At 40.5% G+C, this 21,367-nt stretch overlaps 1 protein-coding gene across 1 annotated transcript in view; it reads left to right on the top strand.

Moving 5' to 3' along the window:
* Positions 1–21,367, top strand: part of L3MBTL4 (L3MBTL histone methyl-lysine binding protein 4) — a 352,526-nt gene that overhangs the window by 258,735 nt on the left and 72,424 nt on the right. The window contains exon 16 of the mRNA XM_033439375.2: positions 4,275–4,345. Coding sequence (XP_033295266.1) covers positions 4,275–4,345 — 71 coding nt within the window. The remainder of the gene's footprint in view (positions 1–4,274; positions 4,346–21,367) is intronic.

Here is a 21,367-nt window from a genome sequence, read left to right as displayed (position 1 = left end):
CCTCCAGCCCCACCACTGATTCTTCTTACTCCCACCCTCCATGTGTCTGTGCCTTTGCAGGGTCCCTCTCTGCACATCACTCAGTAAAACTTGCTTCGAGGCCTGGTTCAAGCTCATGTCCTCCTGAAGGTGTTCTCTCACCTCTCGGACCTTTAAAGCAGAAAACCCTCTCTTTGTGACTCCATCGTGGTTTCTTCATCTCTTCCTTGCGGCCCTTCTCTCAGTCTGCTCTGTGTGAAGGGAGGCGGTGGACACACCTGTATCCTCAGATAGATTATGTCTCTTGGTGACAGACACCACCTCGGCCGAATGTGACACCTGCAGGTAGGAAAAGCTCAAAGAAATGTTGGCTGGACTTGGAAAGTTTGTCTAAAAATAAAAAGCAGTCGGAGCCCAATATTTGCTTTCCAAGTCCCATTATAAGTTATACCTAAATACAATTGTTAGGGCAGTTTTGGGGAAAAATAGCCATGTGAAACAATCACAGGTTGTGTGTGTATTTTTGGCCTCAGGGACCTTTTCCTTATAGAACAGGAGTCAGCAAACCTTTTCTGTAAAGGGCCAGATAGTGAGTATTTTAGGCTCTGCTGGCTGTAAGATCTCTGCTACAGTTGTTCATTGTAGCATGAAAGCAGCCGTACACAGTAAGTAAACTGATGAGCATAGCTGTGTTCTAATAAAACTTCATTTATGAAAACAGCCTACGGCAGGATTTGCCTCATGGACTGTAGTTTTCCAACTCATGTTCTAGAAGGTGTTTATTTACATGTAGACTAACCTGAGTTAAATGCAAATTCTTGCTCTTCTACTCGCTGTGTGACTTTGGGCAAGCTACTTAACCTCTCTGTCTTTTTCAACACACACTTATAAGATTAATATTACCTCCTTCGTGTTAGGCATCTGGTTCAGGCCTAGCATTTATTGAGCACAAAGCAGTAACCACTGATTTGCCTCATTAAAAGTAGTGGAAGCATAGAAGGAGGGTCAGAGAACATGCAGCTCCTATTTTCAAGGAAGTAGCAAAATCCTAAGGAAAAGGCAAGTCATTTGGAAAAACAACAGATAGTAAAGACCAACGGATAGTAAAGATAGTAAAAACAATGGGATGGCAGCGGCATGTCTCTAACACAAACACTGATAGTCACGTGCACTCCTCTAAAATGAATCACAGACAGACAGACAGATGGGTAGCTTGACACTTGCTGCAGCAATAGCGATTCTATTAACAAAAGGTTTTGAAGGTTGTTCAGATGCTGGAGCTATTATGACTACGTAGAAGGTGGAGGCTGGGCTTTAAGAAGAATTGGTGAAATGGTCAGAGCTGAGATTTTAGTGGTATTACCTTTTCACCTAACATGCAAAGAAATATTAATCTTCAGCACGTGACTGGCCTGATCACCTCCAGACATTTCTGACCATGTGCAGTAGATTCTCCCAAGGCCAGGGCTGCGGTGGCTTCTTTCACGGCCATCGAGATAAAGCCCGAGTGCTTGAGAGCAGCGTGCCAGGCCTCCCCAGCTCCGCTCTAGCCAATTCCTTTAGCCTCACCTCTGGTCCTTCCTTTCCTCGCACAGTGCAGATGCTTCAGCCCCATCAGCTGACGGGCTTATTCGTGTCCCCAAATGCTCTCCTTTCCATTTTGCTCCTGCTTGGTCTGTGCCGCTCCTGCTTTCCTCCCACCCTCATTCCCTGGACCTTCGTGGCCCCATCGGTCACCCACGTCCCCATCCTTTCAGGACAGACCCGGCTGCATCCCCAGCCTCCTCCTGACCAACTTGCACAGAGCCGCACCCTCCCTCCAGCCCCCGGGAACACTACTGTCCTCCCCCTTCTCTCCCCTGCCTGTGTCACCAATCTCCAGCCCCAGGCCGTCTGTAGACACTCAGGAAACCCTCCGTTCCTGCCAGATGATGTGTAGGATAGAAGGAAGCCTGGATTTGGAGTCCGCTGAGTTTGCGCTCTGGCTCCACCACTGACTCACTGTGCCCCCAAGATGGGCAAGTGGTTTAATATTTCTGAGCCTCAGTTTCTTGATTCACAGCCTGCTGCACCCACCTTATAGAGTTTTTGTGAGAATGAAATGAGGTTAAATGAAATGAAGAACCTGGGAGTCCTTAGGAGGCACCTGCCTCACTCAGGAGATGTAACGGAATCTGAACAGTTTACAGCAGGGGGCCCCAACCCCCGGGCCAGGGACCAGTAGCCATCTGAGGCCTGTTAGGAACCAGGCCGCACGGCAGGAGGCGAGCCACAGGCGAGCCAGTGAAGCTGCATCTGCCGCTGCCTGTCACTGCCCGTCACTCGCATTACTGCCTGAACCATCCCCAGCCCTGCCTCCTTCTCCACCCCCCACCCACCCCACCCCCGCCGCAGTCCTGGGAAAAATTGTCTTCCGTGAAACTGGTCTCTGGTGCCAAAAAGGTTGGGGACCGCTGGTTTACAGGGTTTGACTTGGTGTATCTCCCTGGTGATGTAATAATTTTGAAAGCAAGAACTATTCCTAAATATATCTGTGATTGATTGCAACACCTTGCATTTTTTTAAAAAGCCAGTCAGTAGATTTATTTGATTTAGTTTTAAATTGCTTTATAAAATCCTCGTCAAAGTTATGTAAGGCATACTGGCTTCTTCTTTTTTTTTTTTTAATTTTGTAAGATAGAACTGCCATCTTCATCAGCTTGTATTTGCAGAGGGATGCTTTCAGATGGTTTGAAAATCAACTCAAGTTTCATACAATTTGTAGTTTCGGGGGAAATACCTAGCTATTTGCCAAAAAGATGTAAACGGAGCTGAAATTGTTCTCTTCTTTTCCATCTTATCCTTTGCAAAATGACTTTACTGTGCACATGTGCCTCTGACATCCCGTGTTGAGAGCTCTCTCCCCCAGAGGCTCGCTGCTTAGGGCTAAGCCCTCCTTCCACCATTAATGTTCTTTCCTACAAGAATGTAGATAAATCCTGATGAGATATATAAATAATTTTACAGTATGTATTATATATATAATGAAATTAAGCATATGGAATTAATAAAAATATTCCATATATTTTTATGCATGACCATGATGCATAAGAGTTTGTAGACCATGTTATAATATATTGTTTCACTGATTGTTCCAGACAAACCCTGTAAGGCAAGTACTGTCTTGGTTTTGCAGGTTGGGAAGCTGAGGCTTCTAGAATCTAATTGCTCACTCTGGGCCTCAAACCCAGGGCACAGGGCCTAAGACACAGACTCAGGTTTTGGGTGGACTGGTCTCTGCTTGCACCACAGGAGATTAACTACCTGAGGCTGGTGTGTGCCACAGTGGCTGTGTGGGACTTTCTTTTAAGGTCCAAAGGTGGGATTTCAACAGCAATTCTTTTTCAGTTAATTGCTTTTTTGATTAAAAAACTCTTCATGGTTAAAAAGTATCTGATTAATAGAATGTGTTTTTATCATGACATACACGTTTTTGGAACATACAGATAAAATTGCCTCAAATTATGTACCAGTCACTTAGGTTTCTATGTAAGATTTTAGTAACTGAATCAGTTTCCTCATCTAAAACAAAAACTGAAACAGTACTGGCATGCCTACCTTAATGGCTTGTCAGTGAAGATAAAAAGAGAGAGCAGTTATCCAAGTGCCATCAAAATATATTTGCCAAGCAAGGTATTATAATTTTCATTAAAATCGTAAATACTGCAGATAAACTAATGAACCATTTCAAGTTCTGTCTACCTAAAATTAGTTACTAGGTAATTAGCAACACTGGAAAAGTTTTAATGAAGTTCCATGATGAAAGAGTTACAGAATTAGTCCTTGCTGTATTCTGGAGCATTTTAAAAGTTAATTAATTCTCTGACATTCGACAGTGTAACTAAGTTACTTTGTACTATTGTTTGAGCACAATGTCTATAATCTTTTGATTAAAATAAGCACAGAAATCATCAGTAACAATTATTATTTACTGCCTACCACACCATCACCTACCATCCCTAATAGCTCCTCCTCAGAATCTGAAGAGGTTATTCTCCAGAGAGTTTTAGAAACTTTTTGCTATAATAGAACGGGGTGTTGGGAGCTTTCAAGTTTCAAACTTCCAGTTTCTGAACAAAAGTGTATTTTTAAATCTTAAATTGAAGAAAAATTCTAACAAGGCTCTGTGCAGCAAAAGGACCTGCTAATTCACTCTTGTTTACCCTGTGGTTTCTGTTTAAATTGGTGCTGCTGTCATGATTTATTCCTACCTCACAGGATAATGAATCCAGGTTTTATTTCTGTTCTTTGCCCAGACTTGTACAGCAGGCAAAGTGTTTGAAAATCAAAGGAAAAGAAGATATTGACTTGGATATTCTCTTCAGAGGTAAAAACAAAAACACTAGCAAAAACGCAGACTCTGCTTTTTTGTTGGGAAGAATGTCTTGTTTGTGTGTTTGGTTGGTGTTATCATTCCAGGAAGGAATGGGGGAAAGAACCTGCCAGGGGCCCAGACTCTTGTGCTCTCCTCTCATCCCAACCCTACTTCACTGCTCTGACCTTCATTTCCTCACTTTTAAAGTGAAAGACTCTATAATCTGCTCTGTGGTCCTCACTGATGACAAGACAAATCTAAACCTGTAGAAATAACACGTCTCAGTGGTGGAATCTCTCTCTGCCATCTGCACAGGGCATGGAGGGAAACCAGAAGTGTCTCCTTGTACTCTTATAAGTTGGGGGGACTGCAGAATGTACTTCGTTAGCAAGACAGGCAAGGAGGTTATGGCAACCTTGAAGTGTTAAAAGCTAAGGGATTATTAGAGTATAGGGGAAAGAATTGCATGTTTTCACTTAATTATGTTTCTTTGCAATTAAGGCTCAATATACGCAGAATGTCATGTATAATTTTGAGGTTATACGGTAGCAAGCTAAGGGATAAATTTCCTCTTGGGTGTTAATTTGGTGCAATCATTTTTATTTGGTCAGATAAAAATGTTGGTAAGTTGTAGTTTTGTGCCTTCAGCAATGTAGTTCTACATGTTTGTATCTTCCAGAACATGGTAGGAGATCTGTTTATCTTCTAGAGGAAAAGAAAATTAGTGAGTTTTCTCCTGATTTGGCTAAAAGTTCAAGTTAGTACAATTCGGTTGCATTGCACTTCATCTCCAAAACAATTATCCATTCGACTTAAGAGAAAAGGAGTGTGCTTTACAGTCATTGAACAAAAGGGCTGTGACTTCTTTTTTTTTTTAATTGAAGTATAGTTGCTGTACAATATTATATAAGTTACCAGGGTACAATATGGTGATTCACAATTTTTAAAGGTTACACTCCATTTATAGTCATTATAAAATATTGACTATATTTCCCGTGTTGTACAATATATACTTGCAGCTTATTTTATGTCTAATAGTTTGTACCTCTTACTCCGCATCCCTATATTGCCTCTCCCCCTACTGGTAACCACTAGCTTGTCCTCTGTATCTGTGAGTCTGCTTCTTTTTTGTTATATTCACTAGTTTGTTGTATTTTTTAGATTCCACATAGAAGCCATATCATACGACATTTGTCTTTCTCTCTCTGACTTACTTCACTTAGCATAGTGCCCTCCAAGTCCATCCATGTTGCTGCAAATGGCAAAACTGTTCTTTTTTATGGTTGAGTAGTATTCCATTGTGTATATACACATCTTCTTTATCCATTCATCTGTTGATGGACACTTAGGTTGCTTCCATATCTTGGCTATAGTCAATAATGCTGCCGTGAACATTGGGGTGCATGTATCTTTTTGAATTAGTGTTTTTATTTTTTTCTAATATATACTGAGGTATGGAATTACTGGGTCATATGGTAGTTCTATTTTTAGTTTTTTGCGACCCCTCCATACTGTTTTCCGCAGTGGCTGCACCAATTTACATTCCCACCACCAGTGTAGGAGGGTCCAAAAGGGCTGTGGATTCTGTGGGCTGATCTCAGGCAGGGCCGAGCTCCTCTCGTAACTGGAAGAACACTTGGTTTTATCTCATCCACGAAGCGGGGAGGAATCTTTTCCTCAGAAAAGGGAGGGAAGTTAAGTTACTCTGTTTGGACTGTGCATCTATATGTGTCTCCCTAGCCAGAAGAGTTTCTACACAATATAACTAGATAGGAACATCTCTTTAAATAAAATGAAATAACTGATATTTTGGAAGCTGCTCCATACAGATGTTCTCATCCATTTTACCAGCCTTCGTTCTGTACACAACATGCTTGGAGCTGCATGAAGAGCCCTAAAGAAGTGTCAGTGTCTCAATTCATATTTTGACACTTTTGAAAGTATCTCCACAGAGTAATTATGTATACGTTCCTGTTAAAACAAATACACAGTCAGTTCAGTAGTTCACATAGTAAAATACTAATGAGGATCATCCTTATAAAGACAGAAAAGATCCCTAGCAAAGTGCAACTGCATAATGTGAAAGGTGCAATCCACCTTGTTTAGTAGTAAGCACCTGTGCTTTTCTGTGTAGTTTATAAGAAGTTCATAGCCACACGTGTTTATTTATTGGTGCATTTACCGTGCTTCTCAATTTAAACATCTGATTTCCTCCCAGAGAAGGTCTGTGTTCACAGACCCGGGACATTAATGACGGGGAGCCCCCGCCTGGTGCAGAGTGTGTGCTGCCGGGGCCGCTGTGCTTCTTGTTGAGAAGATGCCTCAGGGGTCCATCCGAGCAGGATTTATTTAGCTCTCTGTCTAGCCTTTTGTCACCCAAAGTGGTTCTTCCTCATATTGATCTAACCCTTGTTATTATAATTAAGCTCATTTTCTCTGGTTCTAACCTGGATGAGACAAAATAATGAGAATAAATATGTTGCTACTGTGACATTAAGTGATTATTTAATATTTCCCTGTTATTTTCTGTAAGCCTATAAATCTGAGTGTAATTTCTAAATCCTTTTACCTTTGTTTTTTGTTTCTTTGGTCTGGCCATAGATTTGAATAAACACATTCTTTAATTCATTAGGAATTTTTTCCTTTTTTTTTTTTTTTTTTTTTAAGGAAAATGAGTTAAAATCTGTTCCTCATTTCTCCCGTGAGGGAAAATAGTATATCTTGGATTTTTAGAGATTGTGTGCACATGTGTACACGAGCACATGTAGCTTGTCCTCTTCATATCTTTGGCATGTTTTCAGTATTTACTTGGAAACATCTTCATTTTCTAAATCGTTCTATTCACAGTTGATATGCTTGGCAGATATAATGGAAAGTATTTTAAAGGCCATCATTGTTTTCCAGCATACTTCTTAAGAGATTCAACATTTTTCCTTTTCCAAAGAATTAGATCAGATGATAGAAACATTTAGTTTATAATGATGTAAATTGGTTGAAGAAAACATGATTGTCTTGAAGGATGTTTAGTAATAAAATTAACAGAAGTAAGTTAGAGTCTGTCTTAACTCATCTGAAGGTTTGCAGGGAAGCTTATTGGGTGTTACACCTGAGAGGTGGCAGGTGGTAATTAGCCTTTGTGCCCTTTGCTAAGTAAATAAGGCATGAGCACAGAGCGACTCCAAACATGTCCCTTCTCTGGAATGGAATTGGCTTCTGCGCAGTGGCCTGTCAGGTTTTTCCCTCTGCTCTGGACTGTTCCGCTAAGAACTGCGTTTAATCTGCTCCTTTGAAAACAAGTTTGAGTGGGGCTATGAAAGCGCGTTTTCTTGAATCCAAGGGACCTGCTCACCCACGCGATCCGCCCCCCTGCCCCTCAGAGACCCCTGGGCCAGAGCACCCGAACCTCACTACTGGACCACAGGCAGACGTCCTGCAGGGCCACCACGCTGTCCCACCCTAGGGGCAGCTTTGGTCTTGTGGAGTGTTCAGCTGGGAAACTGGGGGGGGCGGTTCCTTACTATTGGTTATTTTTGGCCCCAAATGTGTAACTAATGTTCACTTTTTTAAAAACCCCAAAATTTCACAAAGCAAAAAATATGAGATAAACATTGTTACTCAATCCTTCATCGATTTATTTTGGATGTAGCAATTCACCTTGTGGTTTTCTTTACCAGTATAGAATCGTAATGTACTTGGTGATCTTTACATTTGCTGATGCATCATGACTATCTTCCGAAGCCAGTGCATATACATCTGCTAGGTTCTTTTTTTTTTTTTCCTAAGTAAAAATTGTACCCACGTCCACAAGAGATCACATCCACTTAATCTTGGGTCAAGAAAAGAAGCTGATGGAAGCTCACCTTATTCCATGCACTTACCACCTCCTGCCATGGTCACGCTTCTGATTTCTGTCGCTATCAGTTGCTTTTTCCTGATTTTGAACGTTTTATAAATGTAATCACACAGTGTGTGCTCTTTCATGTCTGACTTTTGCTAACATGATGTAAGATCCATCCACATCATGGTTTGTGTATACTCATTACTGCATGTTGTTCAATTTTATGGTGATAACCACGATTTATTTATTTTAGTGCCGGTTGTTTTCAGTTTTGCTCTCTTACCAATGGTGCCACTAGGAACATTCTCGTATGTGGTTTGGTGGGTATGTGTATGCATTTCTGTAGGGCACATACCTAATAATGGACCTCCTGGGTACCTGGGTTTGTATAAGTTCACCTTCAGGAGGAGCTGGTGTCAAATAGTTTTACAAGTCGGTTGTCCCAGTACGTTCCTCGCAGCGCAGTGTGGAAATTGCAAGTGCTCTCCATCCCTGCCAGCAGTTCGTTTTTGTCAGTCACTTTAATTTTAGCCGTTCTTTTGGGTCTACGGTATTATTTAATTATGCTTCGAATTTCGCATTTCCCTGGAGCCTAATGAACTTGAACACATTTTCATGTTTGTTGGCTATTTGAACATCCTCTTTTGTGAAGTACATCTTTTAGGTTGTATTGTTCCTATTGAAATGCAGTAGTTCTTTGTATTTGTACATGAGTCCGTTGTTGGATAGATATGTTGCAGATTTCTTCTCCAGCCTGCGATCTGCCTTTCACTCTCAGTGGTGCCTTGTGAGGAATAGAAGTTCCACATTTCGATACCGTCCATCAGTCCTTTCTATCGTGGTTAGCACTTCAGTGTCCTGTTTGAAACATTAGCCTGTTGCACGGTCATTACTGTGTTCTGTTATTCTTTGTTCTAGAATCTTTGTTTTTCTTTCACGTTTATATCTACGGTGCACCTGGACATTATTTTTTATACCTGATAAAGCATAGGCAGCAAGATTTACTTTTTATGTGAATATTCAGTTAACCCAGCATCATTTATTGTTTTAAAAAACCCTTCCTTTCCCCTATTGTTCATCATAAAGCAAGTGACCAACATTGTCCTGTGCTTCAGTGTATCTCTTGTAAGTGGCGTGTGATATTTACTTTGACATTCAGTCTGATGATAGTAGTCTTTTTATTAGAGTATTTAATACATTTGTAATGTTACTGCTGTTAAGTTGGGTTTATAGCTATCATTTTAATGATTGCTTTGTATTTTTCTCAACAGTTTTGTGTTCTTGCTTTTTTATATGTTATATTTAATTTTTATATAGTAAGTCCCCTACATACAAACAAGTTCCGTTCTCAGAGCACATTCGTAAGTCCGATTTGTTCGTAAGCCCAACAAAGTTAGCCTAGGTGCCCAACTAACACAATCATTTATATAATTGTACTATACTGTAGTAGGTTTATAATACGTTTCACACAAACAATACATAAAAAGCAAATATAAAAAATAAACAAAATGTTTTTAATGTTACAGTACAACACCTTGAAAAGTACGGTAGTACAGTACAACAGCTGGCATACAGGGGCTGGCATCGAGTGAACAGGCAAGAAGAGTTACTGACTGGAGGAGGGAGAGGAGGTGGGGGATGGTAGAGCTGAAGCATCAGATCGTCGGCAATAGGAGAGGAGGACGAGCTGCAATTTCACTCACACCTGACGCTGATGGCACAGGTTCTGGTCCCTTGCTGGGTTCAGTTCTATCTACCCTCTTGAAAAAACGATCCAGTGATGTCTGGGTAGTAGCTCTTTTTTTCTCATCATAGATGACACGGTAGCACTGGATTGCACTCTGAACGGCTGCTGCAACCTTCGTGTACCATTCTACATTCGGGTCTTGTGCCTCAAAAACTAACAGTGCCTCCTCAAATAAAGAAAATCCCCTTGCCGTTTCCTGCTTCATGAATCTCTTCAGTTCTTCAGTTACTTCTTCCTGTTCATCCTTTCTCTGGGTCTCCAATTCCATCAGGTCTTCATTAGTAAGCTCCTCGTGTTGCACAGCAAGGAGTTCAGTGCAGTCGTCCTCTTGCAGATCTAGCTCCAGCTTCTCGCTGAGGGTCACTAAGTTGCTGAAGACCTCTTTGGACTCCTCATCCACCTCCTCAAATACATGGAAATCATGAACGAACTGCAGGCAAAGTTTCTTCCAAACCCCTTTCATGGTGATGGCCATAACCTCACGCCAAGCAAAGTCAATGTTTTTTTGGCCTTGTAGATGTTACAGTCCTTCCAAAATTGTTGCAAGGTTGTCCCTGATTCGTCACTCGCCTTTACTGCCTGACAAAAAGTGTGACGTAAATAATATCTCTTGAAAGTCTCTAAAACTCCCTGGTCCATAGGTTGGATGAGCGACTTAGTATTCAGCGGCAGATGCACTACTTTGACGTTGGGATGAAAGTCGTCCATGAATGGGGGTGGCCCGGAGCATTGTCAAGCCACAAAAGAATGTCGAATGGGACGTCCTTCTCCAAGCAGTATTTCCCTACCTTCGGGATAAGGTGGTGGAAAAACCAGTCCTGGAAAATGGCCTATGTAACCCAGGCTTTGGGGTTACTCTTCCACACAACAGGAAGAGAGCCCTTGGCTATGTTTTTAAGGGCTCTTGGGTTCTCTGAATGATAAACTAAGAGGCTTCAACTTCGTATCACCAGAAGCATTGCCACCAGAAAACAGAGTTAGCCTATCCTTTGCTGCTTTATAGCCTGGTATCAACTTTTCCTCCTTACTGATGTAACTTCCGTCTGGCATCCTCTTCCAGAACAGTCCTGTCTCATCCACATTAAAAACCTGCTCAGATAAATACGCAGCTTCCTCAGTAATTTCTTGAAGCGTTTCAGGAAGTTCCCGGGCAGCTACCATATCTGCGCTCGCTGCCTCACCACTCGCTTTTACGTTGTGAAGGCTGGTTCTAGCCTTGGACTGATGAAACCAGCCATGGCTGGCATTAAAAGATGCGCCCTCTGATTCTTCACTGTGTTTCTTCTTCAAGTCTTCATGAAGGCTTTTAGCTTTCTCTTGAATCAGCATTGAGCTGAGCAGGACTCAGCGCTGATGCTGATCCTGCATCCACACGCTGAGACGTTTCTCCATCTCCTGCATCACTTTTCCACGCCTCTTCGATATTATCAGCACAGCAGAATTCACGTGTTCCATGATCTTGTCCTTGTTCTTTAGAATCCTGCTGATGGTTGAATGTTATAAGAATGAACAGCGTCTACCATCTTTTCGCCTCGCTCCACTCTCTCAATTATTGTCACTTTTGTCTCCATTGTTATCGCTTGGAGCTTCTTAGCAGTACCAGCTACATCACCACTGCTTTTATGCTTGCTTCCAGACATCCTGGGCTTGAAAAAAAGATACTGTACTACTATACTCTATACAGTAGTGTACAGTAAAGTACACAGAAGCACAACCACTTGTAGAGGATGCATGCACGTGACACTGTATGCCAAACACGTGAACTAACTTACATGATTGGGCGTGCAAACGCGTGTTCGCATCTTTGGAAGTTCGCAACTGGAAGGCTCATATGTAGGGGACTTACTGTACTTCTTGCTTTATTTTTTATTAACCAAGAATTTATTTTATTATACCATTTTTCCTATAGTAGCTTGTTGGTTATGCACTTTTAATATTTTTAGTAGACGTTATAGCTAGTAAAATACACATCTTTGTGTAGGATCATTTTTCCTCTGTCTGAAAAACTCTCTTGTATTCCTTTTAGCATGTCTTCTAGCTATGTTTATTAAAAAGTAAGTTTTTCTCGTCCAGAAATGTTTTTGTTTTGCCTAAACTTTTGAATAATATTTTTGCTGGTTATGTAATTTTGCATTGATAGTTGATTTTTTTTCAGGTTTTATAGATAACATACCATTGTCTTCTGACCCCCATGGTTTCCCTCTAGAAGTCTGCTGTAGCTTCAGTGTGTCTCCTTTGAGGGAAGTGTGTCTTAGAGCATATCTTAGTTTGTCTGGCTGCTTATAAGATTTTTCTGTTGTCTTTGATTTTCAGCAGTTTTATTATGAAGTGTACTTCTCTCTCTGTCTTTTGGGGATTCATAGTGCTTCTTAAGTCTGCGAGTATATGTCTTTCATTACTTTGAAAAATTTCTTAACCATTATCTCTTCAAATGTTGCTTATGCTCCATTCTCTCCCTTCTCCTCCTTTGTGAGACTCTGTCTACACATTTTAGACTTTCTCTTGTTCATATGGGTGCTATGCTATTTTCTGTATTTCCTTCCTTTTTAATCTATGTGCTTCAGCTTGGATTTTTTTCTGCTGACCTTTCTTCAAAATCACTAATGCTCTCTTCAGCTGTCTCCAAACTGCTATTACACCCATCCAATGAATTTTTAATTAACTCTTTATATATTTCAGTTCTGGAATTTCCATATACATTATTTATAAAATAATTTTAGTTATTTAGTAAAATTCTCTATTTTGCCATCTAACTTCTTAAACACATCAGTTGCAGTTATTAATTCTATGCCCTATAATATCAGTATCTGAATCACCTGTAGGCTTGCTTTGCTTGTCATTCTTTGTAGGAAAGTTGTTCTACTAAAGCTATTCCATCATAATTTGGAGTGGAATTCCTACCATACCTTTGCTTAATGGTCACAAAGAATTTCACTGGGTGATTCTACCATAATGTATTTAATCAAATGCTCATTCATGAACATTTTTATTATTTTCAGTCTTTATATTTGAAACAAAGACACAGTAAATTCTTGTACCATCATATGTTGGCATTTGTGGGAGTATTTGTATAGGATTAATATCTGAATGTGAAATTATTTGATCAAAAAGTACATACATTATAAATTATGAGTGTTATTTCAGCCTGGCTTTTAAGTGTCTCTAGATATTTACACTCTTAATAATATATGAGAGTAATCACTTCACTCTAACCTTACAAATAATGACTATTTCACCTCTTTTACCTTACCAATTGGTAGAAGAAAAATATCATACTTTTAAGCATTTTTCTTTAATAATGAAGTTTCTTATTTTTCCATGTCAGTCATGGTTTTTGTTAATTGCTTATCCTGTCCTTTGTCCATTTTTTTAATTGCTTATGTTATTACTATAGATTTGAAGTTGGCTTAATTTATTATGGATACCAATTCACTCTGTTATATATCTTACCAATAATTTTTGTACGTACTCCCACCTTGTATACTTTTTCTTTTCATTTCTTAACTAAAAATAAGTTTTCATGTCATCTAATTGATCAGTTTTTTCTTTCATGGTTTATAGCTTTTATTTCATTCTTATTCCAACATCAAAGTCATACAACTGTTTACTCATGTATCGTGTTAGGAAAGCTATGGCCTCTTATTTTTAACATTTAAATCTGTACTCTGTATTGAATTGGTTTTGATGAGGATTAAGGTAATATATCAGCTTATCGCTGTTTTTCTGAATTATTTCAATATCATTTAAAAAACAATCCATCTTTTTTCATACTCATTTGAATACAATCTTCATATAGGAAGTTCTATTGTATACTTGAAATTTAAAAGCTCTATCGTCAATGATAGTATGTGTGTGTGTCCAAGACTGTCTTCATGCACAGAACTGTGGGTGCTGCCTTGTTCTAGAGGAATCTGAACCCAGTGGAAGAAAGTCAGTGCTGAGGTATCACCAGAAAGAGAGAGTCAAGAGGGACTGAGGAAAAGAAGAGCAATCAGATAAATAGCATCAAACTACTGGGAAGAAGAAAAACCACAACTGGGGAACCAAAGCATGAAGACAAGAAAGCCTTAAAACAGTATATCAGGAAGCCACAACTTGCAGGCCTCCTGCATAGGTTAAAAAGGCACAAATATTCTTGGACATCTTTTCATCTCACTTAGTACTCTACTCAGATTTACAAAACTCACTGGTTTTTTACACACACATTAAAAGCCTTCTGGGCAGCCTCTGTGCTTCTGTTTACCAGGAATTTTTAATTAACAGGATTAGGCTGCAAGTCTGTGCAAAGGGCTGGAGTTAGTGCTACCAGTTGTGTAGGAATCACAGAAGTTGTTGTTTCTGTGCATGCTTTAAAGATTTTTAACCACCACTGAATGAATAAATTGTTGCTGCTCACCGTGGAGCATGCATGGGAGTTGCCTGTGAGAGAAGGAGTTTATTGGCAAGTTGGTCCCTGTATCTGCTCCGGGTTTTTGGTTTGGGACTTTGTGGTTTGTTTGCTTGTTTTTCCTTGAGACTCATGTTTGAAATTAGTGTTTGTCTGTCCAAGGTATCTGTCTTACTCTGTGTGGTGTGACTCCTCAGACAGGCACTGACCCCAGTAGCAGTTCCGCAGGTGATGATTGCCCAGCTCTTGGAAGTGCCCCAACAATGAATCTCATGCTCACTACATGATTCCTTCAGCAGGTTAGAGTGTATCACTAATATATCCTTGAAATTTGGAGAAAACGTATTCTGCCATTTTTAGTTTATGTGGTAAGGGATAAATAGAAAATGATCAGTGATCGCACTGTGTAAATGACCTACTTATACTATGAGCTATATGCATACTGAATTTTAAGGGCCTTCTTGGGGTTCATGCCCTAAGGACTTGCTGTCACAGGGAACTGAAGACAGAAATGACTCTGTAAAGCCTTCTTACTGACATTGTCCATGGGAATGATCACAGTGAAAAAGCAGACTGTTGGCTTCAGCTCTGACGTGTAAAGAGTTTGTAAGTTATCACTTCCAACTTCACAACAAGAAAAAAGCTGAACAAACTGAATATCACCTACTCTTCTTAGATCCGTCAGAGAATTGAGGTCCTGCCCTCAAGGGAAACTACTTTACCAGTGGCTTTTAGGTCCTTGAGGAAAGGAAATTAGACAACTCCAATCCCATCTAGCCATATGTCTCACATCAGAGAAGGAAACAAAAGCCAAGAAAAGCTTTTAAAAGCCACAGTACAGGTGCTCAAGCCCATTAAAAAAGTGGTTTTAATCATAAGACTCTAGAATACTTCCCCCCACATACCTTGACATTAATAGGGCTTCATTATAATAACTTTATATTACAACAGAGAAGTGTAAGACACAGACTCTGTTTAAGAAGGAGTTTCTGTGGAAACCCAAAGACAACAGGGGATGGAAAAAGGACACCAGAAGAAATTGAAGCCTCTGACACCTATAGGTAAATCAAACACAGCCTAATTCCCAGCGTATTAATATAAAATCTCACACCAGAGATCTTTTACCTAAGTTCCTATTATCTGATACATCATGCCTGGCTTTCAACCAAAAATTACAAAGCATGCTAAGAGGCAAAACAAAACAACAGAAAACACAGAGACTAAAGAGATAAAGCAAGCATCAGAACCAGTCTCAGAAACGGCAGATATTTTGGAACAATCAGGCTGGAATCTATGATGTAGTTATATAATTATGTAACTATGATATGTATGGTAAGAACTGTGCAAGAATAGCTGGGTACTGTAAGCAGAGAATGGGAACTCTAAAGAAGAATCAGCAGGAAATGCTAGAAAGCGAAAATACTGTAGGAGAAATGAAGAGTGGCTTTGATAGGCTCATCAGCAGATGTGATAAGACCAAAGAAAGGATCAGCAAGCTTGAAAACAGGTCAGTAGAACTTCTCAAACTGAAAAGCAAAGAGAAAAGGAATTAGAAAGATGCTTCAGAATATCCAAGAACTGTGAGGCAATTGCAAAGGGTGTAGAATATATGTAATGGGAATACCAGAATAAAGATAAAAAGGAGCAGAAGAAGTATTTGACATAATGATGGCTGAGAATTTTCCAAAATTAGTGACAGACACCAAAGCACAGATCCAGGAAGCACAAAAAACACTAAGTAGGAAAAATACCCCAAATTCTACACCTAGTATATCATATTCAAACTATGAATAAAGTCAAAGACAGAAAAGATCTTGAAAGAAGGCAAAGAAAAAACACCCTACCTATAGAGGAGCAATGATAAGAATTACATTGGACTTTCTTCAGAAACCATCCAAGCAAAAATAGAGTGGAGTGAAACATTAAGTATTGAAGGAAAACACTGCAGCCAACAATCCTGTTCACCATGAAATTATCCTTCAAAAGTGAAGGAGGAATGAAGACTTTCTCAGAAAGACAAAAACTGAGGGAATTTGTCATCAGTAGACCTGCCTTGCAAGAAATGTTAAAAGAAGTTCTTTGGAGAGAAAGTAAATTGTGTAGGTCGGAAACTCAGACCTATAAAAAGAAAGAGCATTAGAGAAGGAACAAAGTGGAAGTAAGATAAAATCTCCTGTTTTTCATATTCTTAATTGCTCTAGTAGATGACAGTTTGTTCAAGTGCTTTTCAAAATAATAATAACAATGTATTGGACGAATACAGCTTTTGGATAGGTGAAATGGATGACAGCAATGTTATAGGGATGGGAGGGAAGATTTGGGAATACTCTGTCACAAGGTGCTTGTTGCTGCTCGTGAAGCATTATATATGGTGTTACTGGAAAGAGGATTGAAGAAGTTGTAAATACATATGGCAAACTCCAGTGCAACCACCATAAAAATGTAAAAGGAATTATAATTGATATGCTAAGGAGGAGAGAAAATCAAATCATAAAAAATGCTCAGTTAGAATCAGAGAAAGGAGAAAAAGAGGGAGAAGACAAAAAAGAAGGAATAAATTTAACAAATTCAAAATGGAATAAACTGAAAATGGGTCAGAGACCTATACATAAAACACAGCACTATAAAGATTCCAGAAGACAACGTAGGAGAAAATCTAGATGACCTCGTGTTTTAAATGAATTTTTAAATGCAACACCAAAAGCGTGACCCACGAAAGAGAAACTTGATAAGTTGGACTGTATTAAAACTAAAATCGGGACTTCTCTGGTCGTGCAGTGGTTAAGAATACACCTGCCAATGCAGGGAACACGGGTTGGAGCCCTGGTCTGGGAAGATCCCACATGCTGCAGAGCAACTAAGCCTGTGTGCCACAACTACTGAGCATGCGCTCTAGAACCTGTGACCCACAGCTACTGAGCCCGTGAGCCACAACTACTGAGCCCATGTACCACAACTACTGAAGCCCACGCACCTAGAGCCCGTGCTCCACAACAAGAGAAGCCACCGCAATGAGACGCCTGCACACCACAATGAAGAGTAGCCCCCGCTCACCGCAACTAGAGAAAGCCCACGCACGGCAATGAAGACCCAGTGCAGCCAAAACTAAATAAATAAAATAATTAAATTTATTTTTTAGAAAAAGCTAAATAAAATCTTTTCTGTGAAAGATAACTATTAAGCAAATGAAAAGACAAGCCACAGACTGGGAGAAAATATTTGCAAAACACTTATCTGATATGAGACTTGGGTCCAAAATATACAAGGAACTGTTAAAATTCAACAGCAAGAAAACAACCCAATTTTTAAAGAGCAAAGATCTGAACAGACACCTCGGAAGACGTGGCAAATAAGCTTATGAAGAAAGTCTCAACATCATATTTATGAGGGAAGTGCAAACTGAAACAACAGTGTGATACCACTACACACCTATTAGAATGGCTAAAATCCAAAAACACTGGCGAGGATGTGGAGCAACAGGAACTCTTATTCGTTGCTGGTGGGAATGCAAATGGTTGGGCCACTTTGGAAGAGTCTGGCCGTTTCTTACAAAGCTAACCACAGTCTGACCAAATGATCCAGCAATTCTGCTTCTAGGTATTTACCCAAAATAGTTTTGTTTTGTTTTGTTTTTTTCTTTTGTTGTGCTACGCAAGCCTCTCACTGCTGTGGCCTCTCCCGTCGCGGAGCACAGGCTCCGGACGCGCAGGCTCAGCGGCCATGGCTCACGGGCCCAGCTGCTCCGCAGCATGTGGGATCTTCCCAGACCGGGGCACGAACCCGTGTCCTCTACATCGGCAGGCGGACTCTCAACCACTGCGCCACCAGGGGAGCCCTACCCAAAATAGTTTAAAACTTAGGTCCACACAAATGTTTATAGAAGCTTTATTCATAATTGCTAAAAATTGGAAACAACCAAGACGTCTTTCAATAGATTACTGGATAAACAAACTGTAATACATCCATACAATGGAGTATTATTCAACGATAAAAAGAAATGAGCTCCAAGAAGACATGGAGGAACCTTAGCTGCATTTTACTCAGTGAAAGAAGCCAGTCTGAAAGGGCTACATGCGGGATGATTCCAAGTATATGCTGTTCTATAAAAGGCAGAACTATAGAAAAAGCAAAAAAGATCAGTGGTTGTTAGGAGTTTGGGCTTCGGGAAAGCAAGGAGGGGTGGCTAAATGGAGCCTGGGATTTTTAGGGAAGTAAAAGTATTCTGTATGAAACTTATTCATCATAATGATAGATGCACAGCATTATGCATTAGTCACAACCCCTAAAACTCTGTTACACAAAGCTGAATTCTAATGTAAACTGTAGAGTCCAGTTTATAATAATAATGAATCAATATTGGTATATCAACTGTAAGAAATGTACCCCACTGATGTAAGATATTAACAATAGGGGAAACTGTTGGGGAGATTAGGGGCTAGGTGGGTGTATGGGAACCCTCTGTACTATCTGCTCAATGTTTCTGTAAATCTAAAACTGCCCTAAAAAGAAAGCATTCATTTTTTTAAAAAAAAAGCTGATTGTAAGTACTTATTATCTTTGTAATGACACTAATATTTGGTGCAGTAGTGTGATCCATATGGTGGGATGGGACAAACTGGAGTTCTTGGGAAGAAGAGAATTATTTGCACTGGGTTAAAAGACGATTCAAAGGGCAGAAGTTTCGTACCCACAGTTAACTTGAGGAGGATATTCTGACAAGTGAAAGGAAGCTGGTGGCCTTGTAAGAGCACATAATGATATTCTCAACTTTAGTCTAGAAAAATTTCAACAGCTATCTTAGCATCTGTAGTGCTATAAGGCAACATAGCATCGCATCTGTAGTGCTGTAAGACAACATAGCATCTGTAGTGCTGTAAGACAGCATAAACGATGCCCTGGTTCTTACGGAGAGTAGGTACCGCACCTCCTCTTGATCAGACCCTCCTGCAGGCACTCTGCTGCTTTCTTCAGGTGTCAGTCAAAATATTCATTATAAGAGCTTCCAAGACAGAATGGAATGTAACACGTTTCTCATTAAAAAGGAGAGTTACCAGCTTTACATTGCTTAAAATGACAAATAACAGAGAACTGCATCCCGAGTTAGAGGCCAGCTGAAATTAGGAGTGTTGGGATAGAGATTTAGAGGTGCTGAGATTTGAGTAATTAATTTGTTTCCCTGCCAGATGCTCTGAAACACATACACTCGCAGGCCTGCCGGAAGCCGTCTTGGTACAGCCGGTACCAAGGCTCAGAGCAGGAGGAAAATTCTTGGAACTGAGCATGGGGTCTGGGCGCCTCTAGTCTCCTTTCAGGGATATCGTGAGCTTTTTTTTTTTTTAGTTTGATTTTTAATACATTCTATATTACCGTTCCTAAAATTCCCTTCATCCTTATTTTCAGAGAAAACTCTTTTGCTGTCACATTCCAGAAAAAACATGAAAATGAGAAAGCCAGTTTTCTTGCTGGAATCAAGGCATAGTTTATAGTTTATGGATTTTGCAGAATTATAAGCATTATTGACAAAACATTTAGAAAATTCAAACGTGGAAAAAGTTACAGCGCAAGAGTCAAAATGTCTAGTACAAATAAATCTGCTTTAATAAGTAGTTACGTATTTTTAGTCTTGAGGCTTGAGGGGCTGACAACTCTGGAAACCAAATCCCACGACACCACTTCTGGTGCCGTGTGGGCAGCCACGCTGTAAGCTTCCTCAGAGGAGTCCAGAAATAACCCTCCGGCACTGGAATCTGCCTCTGACACCTCCTCTGCTGGCTCTGCTTATATTAGAACGCGGCTTCACCTGTCCAAGTTGCCCGCCTGCAGGCACAGTGTCCTGGGACAGTGATCGGACACAAGTCACTAAGCTGTGAGGGCCCTCCGCTTCCTCACTGTCCAGAGCAGACACCCCAGAGACAAGCAGGGAAGCAGAGGTTTTTCCTGGCCCGGAATTACAGCTTCGTGTTCCAGCCCTGCACAGCACTCCTTCTCCTGGGCCAGCACAGGAGCCCTAGATTCTTAGATGCTCCGCCCATCCTCCCAGGCCGGATGATAGGGAATTCTAATGACATCATCTTCTTCCCAGTGTCAGATTTCAGGGGTGTGGACACCTCCCTTCTCAGAGTCTGTGCACATGTGAGAATTGTGCGGGTGTCTGTGGGGAGTGGACACCCCCAAAGCTGACCGTTTCTCTCCTTTATTCATCTCTCGGCCCCGGGTGCTGCCAGGCTGGTCTTCCTTGTCTGTAAGTCCAGTGCTAAAGGGAAATGCCCCCGGACTACAGTGAAGCACCTTTACCTCTCAGGCATTTCCAGGATCAAACACAGAAAGCCTCCGTGTCTCTCCATCAGGTGGACGGTGTGACACACATTTCTGCCTTCATGAGAGGTCCAAAAACTTGAAAAAAAACTGCCCAAGTGCACAGTCTCCTTGGAGAGCATGTGCCTGTTTTATGAGAAAACGTTTTGTAAACTTGGGATTTATACCCCGTAAGGATAGTCAATGAAGAAGAGCTCAGGTCTTCTTCTAAAGGGTACGCAGAAAGGTTAGACAGGAGAGAAGGTTCGAGATGCCGGAGCAGCTGAGGGAATGAGACAGTGGAGTTCCTTTTCTTAAAAGGCCTTTAGCCAAACATTGTCCTGGGTTTCTCTACCCAGACAGCACTGCTCTTGTGACATTCCATTATTGCAGAGAGAGAGGACTTCAGATAGCAACGCCAAGCACCGTATGTCTAGATAGAGAATCACAATTTGATGTCTTGAATGTACGTAAATGATTCTAAGCTATATCATCAGACAGTCATCATGTTAGATTTCTGAGCTGAGATTCTTCAGACCTAAAAATCATCACTGCCAAGTAGAAGACGAGCGTTGTTGCTGACCACAGTACCCTTGGGTTGTTTTTGTAAAAGTCATGCTGATGGTACAAGAAAACTTAATCTTTTTGTAAGTTAAAGGGGTGCGGCTATTGAAGTGAGTAATTCTGCATAAGTAAGGGTAAAAAATACTTCAGTACCATATGAAAATATACCTGAAATATGTTTAGTGTGTCAATTAGGTATTTGGT

The sequence above is a fragment of the Orcinus orca genome, chromosome 15 (genome assembly GCF_937001465.1).
Source record: "Orcinus orca chromosome 15, mOrcOrc1.1, whole genome shotgun sequence".
In the NCBI taxonomy this organism is placed as follows: Eukaryota; Metazoa; Chordata; class Mammalia; order Artiodactyla; family Delphinidae; genus Orcinus; species Orcinus orca.
Note: the sequence above shows the minus strand (reverse complement) of the source record. Positions and strands in the feature narration are given on the sequence as shown.